The sequence below is a fragment of the Centrocercus urophasianus genome, unplaced genomic scaffold (genome assembly GCF_019232065.1).
Source record: "Centrocercus urophasianus isolate 14NV4802_14NV808 unplaced genomic scaffold, USGS_Curo_1.0 seq_29, whole genome shotgun sequence".
NCBI classification, from domain to species: Eukaryota; Metazoa; Chordata; class Aves; order Galliformes; family Phasianidae; genus Centrocercus; species Centrocercus urophasianus.
Genome location: NW_024884855.1, coordinates 7,571,189 through 7,583,519, shown reverse-complemented (window position 1 = coordinate 7,583,519; position 12,331 = coordinate 7,571,189). Strand labels below are relative to the sequence as shown.

The following is a 12,331-nucleotide window of genomic DNA, read 5'->3' as shown; positions in this document are numbered from 1 at the left end:
TGGGAAGTGGTGGGACATGGTGTAGCCTTTAGCCTTCCTTGGTTAATCCTCTTGGGTAGAAGGGTGGCAGCAGGCACTGAGATGGAGTTCTAAGGAAGCAAAGCTTTGTGTTGGTTGTGCTGTTCCTTCTGTGTGATATGGTTCATTCCTCTAGCTGATAGCTCAGCTTCTCCAAATAGTGAGTGCTGAGGTCACTCCTAAACATCAGTGTAAGCAGAAATATGAGTGTTGGGTGAAAACATCCCCAGTGGTGGAGTTACTGCTTTGCATCCACAATAGGGGTAGGCTGTGGTGCCAGAAATGCCCCTTACAACAGCATGGAAATGCAAACTCCCCCGCCATCCACCCAATGTGAGAACATGCAGAGCTCCCAACCATGCAAAATCATAATGCAGGGCTCCAATGCCAAGTTTCCAGCTGTTTCCACATGTGCATCTCAGAGTTACCTCCTCCCGTGCGCCTGTGCCAGGACTGAGATTCAATAAAATGCCACACTAATCCACAGTCCTTTTCCATTAAATGACCAATTAAACCTGGAGGAAAAGGGTTCTTATTATTATTATTTCAGTTGGGAATGTGTTCCCTGTAGTGCTGCTTGTTGGGTTTTTTTAATATATTTTTTGTGATTATTTTATTCTCTTTCGCATTATCTCTGCAGAATTTCGTTGCTGCTGCTACTGCTGCAGTAGTGGTGATTGGGCTTAAAGTCCTATAGGGTTATGAAATATATCTGTATGTAAATGAATGCATTCAAGGTGAGAATTCTGTGTTTATACACTGGTAAAATCTGAAAACGGTGAAGCTGGTGGATGTAAATCATTATGGAGATGCTGGAAAATAGAAAAGGTTACAGAGAAATATGGGTGCAGCATTGCTGCATGGTACTGGAGAGGCTGCAGCGATGCACACAGATGGGGACAAGGAGCAAATCCAGTCCCAATGATGTGTTCTGCCTAAAGCCTGGTTCAGGGAGCTGCTCTTCTCATGCCTTTTCATTGGGTTGATGCTGGTGTTGTATGCTGGTCCCGATGCCAGTGTTCCTGTCCCAACAACAGCAGGAAAATGCCTGGGGGTGTGCTTTGCCCTTGGCTTTTTCACCTGAAATGGCCAGGGATGCTGTAGGATTTCCACTTACAAAGATCCAAAACCAAAAGATGGACCCACCATGCACACCTTAGTGTTGTTCAATACAAGAAGCTCCTGGCTTCTTGTATTTAATGTTTTTGGTGGTTCAAGCTCTGACTCTTCCGTTTTCGCTCAGTGCCAGGTGAGTCCCTCCCATCCTAAATATCACAGATAGGTATAGCAGCTCAGCACAGGGTCTGCTCAGTCTGCTCCCAGTGGAGCCACAGAGAGGAACTGTCACCTCCACGATGCTGCCCTGGATGGAGCCCAAATCACCTGGGCTCTTTCTTTCCCCCTTCACCACCGTGTCACTTTACTGGGTAATGAGTAAAGCAGCACAGACGTGAGCACAGCCCCGCTGCTCCCAGTGCTCCCAGCATCGCGCCGTATCCAGGCCGTGGTGCCGGGGGAGCAGGGGGGGCCGCGCCGGGTGGAAATTTCTCACCGCAGACCTTGCTGGGGCCAGACATGCTGTAAATTTTATAAGAAAAACACTTTACAAACCAGAAGTCCAACTCTCGTGCGCATGGAGCCGCTAATTAATGGTTTGGAGAGCGGGCAAGCCAAGGAGCCCATTCCGCCATCACCGAGCCCTGTGGGTTTGCAGCAGGCTCTGAAGAATTGAGGTCCTCTGTGCAGCTCTGGCTTCTCACCCGCAGGTTCCTTGCACATCAGGCAGTACCACTAGGAAACTTTCTGCAAAGCTCTAGTCTGAAATATCTGAGGCTTTCCTCTTAGCTTGTGATGAGCACAGGTCACAAGCTCTGTGAGGTAGCACTGCTGCTTGATGGAGCTTCCCACCAGAATTTGGGGCTTTGCGTCTCCTTTCTCTGCCATTTCCCTTAGCAACGGAAATAACAAACTGCCATTATAAAAGATTTGCAGAGTAACTTTGCATTGATGTTCTGCAGTAGTCACACTCTTGCAGGTACAAATGGCTGGGTTTAGCTTTCCCACAGTGTCCCCTACTGCTTGCATTAAAAAATCCAGTTAGGTGCACATTTAAAAAGGGAGAAAAAATGAGTATAAGGCACTGAAAGTCACCAGAAGGGGAAATGCTTTTTATGGAGCCTCACCAAAAATCCTTGCAGGGGGTGAGGAGCTTTCATTCATGGAGGGAGGTAAATACGGAATCAAAATTGGCAGCTCTATGTGGGCTACAGCATTCTAGGGCTGATTTATTTGGTTTCAGTGGTAGCAGGAAAAAGGGCATGGCACAGATGTTGGAGGTAGTCTGGGTAGCTGAGAATCCAGGAATAGAGAATTCACTTCTATTATTTGTCTGATAGCACAACAGGGAAAGCAACATATTTTGAAGTGATGGATGAATTCTCAGTGGGTCTCAGCCTTGAGGTTTTGGAACCTGCACGGTCTGATCGTGCAGCACCAGCAAATCTCTCATTTGCCATTGCAACAACTGTACTCCCTGCCCAGTGATCACACAGATGTGTTTAATTGTTTAATTACAGCTAAAAGGTGCCTCACATCTGTATTTCATCCTCTTTCTCGCAGACATATGAGCAGAACGAGTGGATCATCCACCTGGCTGGGAAGCTGCTGGCTCAGGAGGAGGAGGCCCTGTCTCTGATGGCAACAAACCCATTTGCGGACAGGGATCCCCCACGGTAAGTGCTTGGGGCAGGCTTCTTGGTAGAAAGAACCTGGGCTGTGCATTCAGCATAAGTGTTCCAACTGGAAAGAAGGTTGTGGCAAGGTGGGGGTCGGTCTCCCAGAAACCAACCACAGAATGAGAGATGATAGCCTCAAGTTGTGCTGGGGCGTTTCGGGTTGGATATCAGGAGAAATTTCTTCTCCGAAAGAGCGGCTGGGCATTGGAACAGGCTGCCCAAGGAGGTGGTTGAGTCACCATCCCTGTTGGTTGATTGCTCTTTGTGTTTGATGCCACGCGGGTGGTATTTAATAGGGCAGTTTAAATAACTTGTCTCCCTAGAGATCTGGTGCTCAGTACCATGATGGGGACAAGGGACACATGGCTGGCCCCTTCCCAGCGCCCAGCACTGCTTCTCTTGGACATGGATCCTACCTACCACGGTGGTTTCCTGCCCCACAGCCTCAGATTTTTTGCCATGATCTCTTTGCAAGGTCAGATCAAAAATACCATTTCCAGCAGCCTATTGGGATACTTCAAAGATGAAACAGTCCTGCAAAAAGAATTGTTTTTGTTGACACTTGTCTTGGAATTGTTTGCATTTTCAGTGACAAAGCAAACATCAGCAAGTGCAAAGCACAGATGAAAACCCCAAGGTTTTGTACAAAAGGAAATTTTACACAAAAGTGTCTATTTTGTTGATGAAGTTATTTTTAGCTGAAAAAATATTTTAAGGGAATTTTGGATCAACTCAAGTAATATTATGCTCTTGCTAATGTTTTCCATTTGAGGTTCTCATGATGCATTACAAACAGGGATTAAGGTTCCCAGCACCATGTGAAGTGAACTTCCTTTTGAAGCAGAGCTGTGCTTTTCAGTTTTAACATAGTTTGTGTCCCCAAAATCCTCTATGGGGAGACTTTTCTAGCTTAGACATTAAGAATTTCTTTCCACCTTTTACCAAAGTGCTTTCTTTTGGATGTGGGATTCAGTATATGTTGAGATTGTATATATGTATATATACAGAAAAGACCACAAGATACACAGCTTGGGACACCAGTGAGTGTCCCAACACTGTGTTTGAGTATTTCTTATAACCACGTTTCTGAGGATGCCCAAGCAGCCAGAATGGTCTCGTGCAGCACTAGTGCCCCATCAGAGCATTACTGCAGGCTGATGGTGACACTCTTCCTCCAAAGATAGGAGCTGAGACTGCTGTAAGATCAGTTATTTGGGATTTTGTATGGATTCCCTTTTCAGAGCCCATATTCTCAGTGCAGCCCTCCCTGTATGCTGTATCTGGGTGTGTAGTCCAGGCTTTTTTGCCATGGCTCCTTGGGCTGCACGGGCAGCAGGTTATGCACACAAATAATTACATCCTGACTGCAGCCCAGGAGATTTCTTGGAGAGCCTGTGTTAACTACTGTTCCAAAAGGCGTGCTGGGAGATACCAGCATGTCCCTTAGCATGGATGGGTACAACTTTGATACCGTTTATGGAGGGATTTTAGCTCTGCTTGGCTGGGAGAGGGCTGCTCTGGGACCTGCAGGACTCCTTTGGGGAGCATTTGGGAGATCATGGTGGGGTACAAAGTGCTGGAGGAGCTGTTGGAGGCCTGTATGGTGCCGGCCCTGTGTCAGAGCCCCCAGTTGGAGCTGGGTGTCCCCCAGTGCCAGTAGCCAGATGTGGGTACCAGCTGGTGGCAGCTGGCAGTGAGCAGGGCTCGGCGGCGACAGAAGCTCTCCATAATCCCAGAGCTGTTTTCTGCCCAGTGCCAGCAGCGCTGCTCCCTTTTCTCACCACAGCCGGAACTACAAACATCACAGCAGCTCAGAAATGAGACGTGCATCACATCTTTCAGGGCTTTGCCACAAAGGGCTGCACCTCTTCTGTGTGTTCTGGCACCGGTGGTGTTAAAAAACATATAAAAAGCTTATAAGTTTTTAGTGTGTTCTGTGACAGGTGAGGAAATTGTATTTTCAGGAATTTAAAATACAGCAAATCTTTATCTTTGTTAGCACTTACAGGATAGTGACTGCCGAGTTTTCAAGGGGCACAGGCAGGTCAGCGATGGCAGAGCAGTGTGTTGCTGTGTACTGCACACAGTGCTCCATATCTCAGCAAACAGGGCTTTGATTCATGCAGTACCTTGCTCTAACCAATGCTCAGACTCTGTTTTCACTCCTTAGCAGCTAGTTTATAGTAGGAAAAGATCAGCATCCAGTGCTGGTTTTATGTGTCAGCTGCCTTTGCTCTGGCATTACTTTTGCTTTAAAAGCTTTTCATGGGCCTAGTGTATTTTTGGGTGGCTTAAAATAAAAATAACAATTTACAAATGCTCCTTTTGGCCCAGCCTGGAGTCCAACGCATTGCTTCACCCTGTTTACTGCTCACATTTCTGATTTCAGTGGGCCAACCCCAATACCTGCGCTGGCTTCCCTGCATTGCACCCAGGTGTGAGGACGTGACTTAGTCCCTGGTTGTTATTTGTGCTTCTTCCATTACTGTTTGCTGCTAGCACTTCCTCTGCACATGGAAACTGATCATTTGCTTTTCTTTTTTTTCTTTTTTTTCTTTTTTTTTCTTTTCTTTTTTTTTTTTTTTTTTGTAGTTTTTATGCCCCTTCCCAATTCTGCTGAGTTTACACTTCTGCCATTCATGGCCAGCACACTCCAGCAGCTCTGGCAGCCCCTTCTGCTCCCGCATTCGTTCTGCTCAGGCAGGCTCCCTCCCTGCCTTGCTGGGGCTTTCTTCCTGCATTTCAGAAATGCCATTTCCTCACTGGATTTTAGGCTCCCTGAAGCAGGGTCCCTCCTGCACCCCCATCCACCCAGAGAACCCTGGCCATAATGGGTAACGCTGTGGTGTGAGAACAGTTGGAGAGCAGGACAGACTCTTCAGCAGGGTCTGTTACGATAGGACAAGGGGAAATGATCTCAAAATAAAAGAGGGTAGATTTAGACTGGTTATAAGGAAGAAGTTCTTTATGCCACAGGTGGTGTGCAGTGGCACAGGGTGCCCAGAGAGGTGGCAGTGCCCCATCCCTGCACACACCATGGTCAGGCTGGATGGGGCTCTCAGCACTGATGGAGCTGTGGGTGTCCCTGCTCAGTGCAGGGAGTGGGACCAGACAGCACTCAGAGGTCCTCTTCAACTCAAACCATTCTGTGATTTTATAAGCAAGGCATCCAGTGTGTGTGATCCTTAAGAACCTTTCTAGCCCAAGCCATTCAGTTATTTTTTAATTTCAACTCCTTAGCAGCAATGAGTTGAGCACTGGATGTGCAGATTCTCAGTGCCTTTCTGGCGGTGCAACTCATTTGAGTTGCAAGCAACGACCTTAAATTTGAGCCATAATGGTAATACTTGAGAAGAAGAGAGAATTCCAGAGCTCTTGGGCTATGGAAGGGTCCAAAGCTGCCCTGGGTGGTGTGGGGCTGTCACTGCAAAACTTAATGCTGCTCATGCCCACCTCCAGCCATCGCCTCTCCACTCCCTTCAGTAGCTGCTTTCCTCCCAGTTCCCCCTCCACTCTAAGGGGAATTTTGAGACTTAATTATTTTCATTCCCTGCTAGACTAAATAATTAGGGGAAGGGACTGTTTTCCATAAGAACATTACGCTCCATACTCCGCGGAGTTTATTCTGTTAATGGAAACTCTACACCTTAAATAGCCAAGGGACTTTCAAAATGAGTTAATGCCTTCGAAATGAAATTTCTGAGACCAAAGTTTGTAGGTTTCTTTACAACTCTAGAAATTATAGTATTTTTTCAAGTGTGATAAACTTAAAATGAGAAACAGGTGACTGATTAAAAATGAGGGCATTGTTGAGCACCCGGCCTAGCTGAGTGTGAAGCTTTACTTCAAGCAAAGTGATGTTTGTGGAATGTAGATTTACAAAATATTATTGTGCAGCGGATAGTTCATAAAACACCCGCCGTCATAAATCTGAATGGTGGGGCTTTGGCTGAGAAATTAATAAGTGTTTAACGCACCGTCATGGAAACAGCCTGCAACAACGAGAGAAAACAAAAACGGGGCTTTGCCTACAGGGGGAGGAAAAAAAATATCGATTTTATTTTGGACCTGAAGTGTTCAGTGTCTCTGATATTAAATCATGTTCACTTAAGGACTTTTATTCCAATTATAGTCACGCTCTGTTGGAAGAGCCCCAGCGTGCCGCCGAAGCCCTGGATTTGTCGCAGCGGTTGTTATTTATGGTGGCAGTGCTTCCAATTTGATGCTACCTGACTGGGAAGGGCTGTGCCCTAAAATATCTATTTACAGCCCTGATGAGCACAGAAGAGAATCAGAAATTACGCAAACCAGCAGCTGCTCCCTTGGGTGCAGGAAAAGACACCTCCCCAAAACCTTGGGGAGAGGATGGCGTGGGAGGAGGAAGGCTCTGGGCTCAGCCCTGGGGTGGTCGAGTTGGTTTTAGGAACACTATGGAAGTCGTGGTGCTTTTTTAGAGTAAAAGACCAAAAAGTGTGTTTTTTTAAATAGGACAAACAAACAGAAGTCCATCCCAACAGGGGCAACAGTCATCCTGTAACTAATGAGTGTGGTGCAGAAGGAAGGCAGGAAGCAGAGGATTAAGGGAAAGTATGTGTTGTAGGTGTCTTCTGCAAGGAAAAGATGTTTTTTGTATGTTTCCCATGAAAAGCCATTTACCAGCGATGAGACCTGTCCTGGGAAGTGATGCAGTTCTCAGGGGTGAAAGAGTCCCAACATGTTCTTTTGGCTGTCTTGTTGGGTTTTATTGCTGCTCCCTACATATGGGGGCAATGTTAACAGAGCGACCTCCATGGTGGGGACCGATCTGCTCCATGCCTGCACCTGCAGAGACTGTGTGCTGGCCCCATGTCCAGGGGAATCCAGGCAGTGCCTAAGCCTGGTAGATACCCACGTTCCTTTCCCACTAGGTTTGCTTTGCTAAGAATCATAGAACAGAGTCATAGAAACACTAAGGTTGGAAGAGACCTCTGAGATCAAGTCCAACCATTAACCCATCCCCACCGTGCCCACCAGAGCGTGTCCCTGTCACATCATGTTCTAATTTGTCAGATGGAGGCAAAACAAGACATTTTGCCCTCTCCCAAGAGTTTTGAGGATGAGATGCTCCAGCTCAAGGGCCAGACCTTTCAGGAACCTCGGAGAAAGAGAAGTCAGCGACATGGAAAAACAACCCATAAAACTGCCCTTACACTGCGAGCGGTTCGTGGGCTGAGTTGAATTTATGATCGCTGCTGCTCATGGGGCTAGAACAAGCAGGAGAGCCAGTGATGGAGGCTCTGCTGCTTTAATGAATTTGTACTTTCCACTGCCACTTGCTCACTGATTTACAGTGAAGTGGGGAACCTTGAGATAAAAAAAAAACCAACACATCGAAAGGACGCCTCGTGTTTTGGTTTCTTTCTTCCCTCTCCCACCCCGGCTTGCCCTGTCAGGCCATTAATTCTAACAGAAAACACCGGCTCTGGTTTTTTCCCTCGAACCCCTCAGCTGTTGCAGGGAGACAGCTGCACCCTCTGGAACTAATTACAGCTGTCTGGGAGATTTAGCCCTCCCTCGCAACAACTCCAATATTGCTGCTAATTTTTAACACGTACAGTTGGAAGATGTCATAATAGGCTGATATATGATCGAATCTTAAAAGTGCTGCAGCGCAGCTGCTACCAGGCATCTGCTGGGATGAATATATTGATTTAAAAAATAATGCAAAGTATTTTTAGCCTCTCTGCCCTTCCCGGGGCTGAAGCCCTGCCTGGTGCGGGCAGCGATGGAGGGCACGTGCTCACCCAGGAGGCAATGGCACGGGGACACGTGTGGCTGCTTCACTTCTGCAATGGAGCTGGCAATGGGATGCTCTTTTCCCTTGTCTTGCATCCTACTGTTGTCATAGCAGAGTGGGTTTTCAGTCTCCTGGAGGAGGAGTGTCTGGTTTGCTTTATTATGACCGTATCACGCTTTTCATGGGATGATTTTGCTCTGGTGTCTCCTATTGGACCTCATCTGGGCTCGGCTGGATGCCTCCTCCATGTAGCTGCTGCCACTGCTTCCCAGCAGGTCAGAGAGAGCTCGAGTTGTGTTCACTTGGTAAATCCTGGGAAAGTGCTTGCAGCGAGGAATGGCCTCCCTGACCTTCCTGACTGCCTCTGAAACATGAGCACTGCTCATCCCTCTGGTATGAGCAGAGGGCATCAGTCTCCTTTTAACAAAGATGAAATCAAGCAGCTTCCTCATAAACTTCTTGAAGATGTTTCCCTTGAGCAGCAAGGCTCTGCAAGCTGGCACTGTCCTGCACTCACAGGAGCCTCAGGGACCTTTGGATTCCTTCCACTACCCCAAAAGGTCTTTGCATGAGCCCCAAAGTTGGAGGGGGGGGGGGGAAGCAAAACAGCAACATTTTTTGTAAGGCAAACTGCAGCCCATAGCAGTTCCTCATTCTGTGTGCATGAGGTTTGTATGGGTTGCAGCTGTGCAGGTCACCAGGTGATGTTTGCAAACTGTGAGCCCTGGCTTGGTGGGTCCCTGGTGTTCTTGCTCCCTGCATTAGGGAGGAGGGAACATAGAGACTGCAAACTGAAACTTCGGAAATGAGGCACCCAGGTAGCTTATAAATAGTGGGGGAGCTTGTAAACTCTATGAGCCCTGAAACGAGGGGCTCCAGTGAGTATTAAATGCTGCAGTTTTTACATCAGTGAGCCTCAGGAGTCAAGACTGATGATGGTTATAAGCTTTCTGTGTTTCTCCCCTACCCCAGGAAGGCACAGGGAGGACGGGCAGTGGATGCTCTGCCTTGATGTCCTGGTGTTTTGTGCTCAGAGGTTTTTCTGCTGCAGTTTCTCAGCTTTCACAGGCTGTGAGCAGCTCAGGATTTACTGTGCATCCTGATGCAGGTGGGATATGGTGGGACAAATGGGCTGTTTGGTTTGGGGCTGGGGCTCACGGGGACCTCTCAGGTTTGTTTGGACTCTGAACATAAGGGCTGGAAACATGCTCAGATAGAAAGGCAAACTTTCTGCCACAAAAATGCAGCTTCAGTTGTGTGTGGTTGCTTTAATGCTCACACGGTTCTAGTTTTACATGCCGATCCCTTTGATAGCAAACATTTTAATAGACAGAGAACATATGGGAAAAATCATACCAAATCAGATGATAGATATTGCTTAATTTGGGCAGGCAAGCCCATTCAGGAGGGGCAAGGAGATTTTCATTCCAGAAGGGTCCTGGGTGGACCTTGGTGTAGGGGAAGGTACTTTAGGGTCCAAGCAGTACTGGGGTGTCTGAGCCCTGCCCAGGGCGCTCAGACAAAGCCCTCGGTCTTGCACACTCTGCATCCCCAGCAAGAAAAAGGGAACATAGTTGCCTCTATTTGGTGCTATTTGCCAGGTTTCTGAGAGGAGCAGTCTGAGTGGTTTGCTTCCTGGAATGATGATAGCTCAGGATTAGAGCAGCTGCTTTTGCCCCTCTCTAGGCAGCCAGTGATGGTAGAGTGAAGGTTTGGGGATGGTAGATGTGTTTTGTGAATTCAAGCAAGCAACCAAGCATCGCAGCTGTTAAACCTCCTATCTGTCTCAGACAGGAGCCTGCAGGCTAACTGAGCCTGCATAAACCTTCCTGCTCTAATTATTAACAGGAAATTTTGTGCTCCTGAGAAGCAAACACTGTGGGAGTAACACTTCAGCCTCCATTTGACTTTTAGCAGCCTCAGAAAAAAAGGTGTAAAAACAGCCATAGCAGTAACAGAGTGGACAGCTGCAGGATCCCTGAACCAGGGGTGCCATGGGGCACACCTTCACCACCGTCATCCCTTGTCACCCAGCCCCTATCAGTTGTTGGGTGAGGGCTGTTCTGTGCAGCTCCAAATGCGCTGCTCTGGGCTACTTTGGGTCACTCCTTTTTGCCTGCAGGAGGGTGAAACTTGGAGGTGTTTGCTCTGCTTTTGGCACAGCCAGGGGACGATCCATCAGCAGCAAGTGGTGAACAGCTGCATGCTAATGTGTTTTGTTAGCAGAATCATTTCTGTATTGCTCATCTGGGTGCCAATCAAGGTTTAAATTGAGATGTCAAGATGTGATTACGGCAGACCTTTTAATTGGTCTGTAGTTTTATCAGCCGTCTGCAATCTCCCCTGCTTCCCATGTGAGTGTGTTACACAGGTGAGTGCTAATGGCCAATGTACAGGAGTCGTCCCTAATTATTTTAGCAGTAGGAGCTGACTTTATGGCGTCCCGAGGTGCAGCCCGGGAGCGAGCAGCTGCGTGAGCGCAGTGCCCTGCTCAGTAGCAGGGTTTGTATTTTAGTAGTGAAGCAAAGCGGGTTTAAATGAGCACTGACATGACTTTGACATTTTTATATTGTGGGTTATTTTATGAACTTATCCAGTGAATGCGGCGATGCACTCTGCAAACAGGGACCCCGATGCTGAAGGACTGGGGTGTTACTCCTTCCCTTGTCAGCATGCCCTACATCAAGCGGGACACAGCTCCTGCACCAAGCGGCATGGTTAGCCTCCGAACGTGTTTTGCGAGGCTGATGAATGCTTCTTTCTGCACTGCTTTAAAATCTCCTTTTCTGTCAACTCCCAGGGCGGCCAGAAAACAGATGCGCTCAGAGCCCTGCTAATAAGCAGTGGAGCAAAGGGAGCAGCCGTTCGCTGGGGCAGAGGGACATGGGGGAGTGTGCGTGCCACAGGTTTCCCAGCAGAAATACTTCATAGGTGCTTTTGGGAAAGAAAAAGAAATGGTATTGGTGTCTTATTATTATTATTATTATTATTTCAACTTGGTCATAGAGAGGGGTGTGGAGCATAGTGTGGTGTTGGATTATGCACACAGTGATGGTGTGCGAAGGCTTTCCTTTCCCGTGCATCATCCTCAAATAGCATTCCAGGGAGCCAGCACGGTCAGCATTGGCATCACTGATGGTGGTGGCAGGGAAGTTACATAAATGCGGATCCAATCCATCACCCACAGCGCTGGTGCCCAGCCCCTCCTACCACCCTCTGCTTTGTTTCCCTGCAGGTGGATCCGAGGGGAACATTTCAAGTACAAATTCAGCCAGCCTGGAGGAACGCATGCTGCACAGGGCAAATGGTGGATTCGGAAGAGGATCGGACCCTACTTCCCCCCTGTCAACCTCCAGGGGCTGAGGAAGTTTTATGAAGACAGAAATTGGCCGTACCCAGAGCGGGACTGATGGAGGGAAGTGAGACAGGTCCAGAGTGACCAGCTGGGAGAGCCGTCAACTCCCTTATAAATCACACTTCTTCCCTATCTCTGTGGTTTTTTTTTTTCACATATCCTTGTTTACACATATTTTACAGGAGGTTTCCAGACAACCTGTCCACCTGCTGCTGTGGTCTGGTTTTTCTCATCTTTCTCTTCCTTTCTGTTTGTCTTTCTTCTCGTGGCCTTGCCTGATGATTGATTTCTTTTGTCAGGCTGCTCCATTAGAAAATCATCAGCTCTAGAGTCAGGAAAAAGATGAACAAATACTAAGTCAAGTTAATATGTCCAATTTGACACATTTCAGATTTGCAACAAGCATTTATGAAGTGGATTTTAATACTTCTGCTGATGCTGGAATTT

At 47.6% G+C, this 12,331-nt stretch overlaps 1 protein-coding gene across 1 annotated transcript in view; it reads left to right on the top strand.

The window, feature by feature from the left end:
- LMF1 (lipase maturation factor 1) overlaps positions 1–12,016 on the top strand; it is a 161,660-nt gene extending 149,644 nt beyond the window's left edge. Inside the window, 2 exon segments of the mRNA XM_042827867.1 lie at positions 2,638–2,750; positions 11,765–12,016. Coding sequence (XP_042683801.1) covers positions 2,638–2,750; positions 11,765–11,939 — 288 coding nt within the window. The 3' untranslated portion in view covers positions 11,940–12,016.
- The last annotated feature ends 315 nt before the right edge of the window (positions 12,017–12,331 follow it).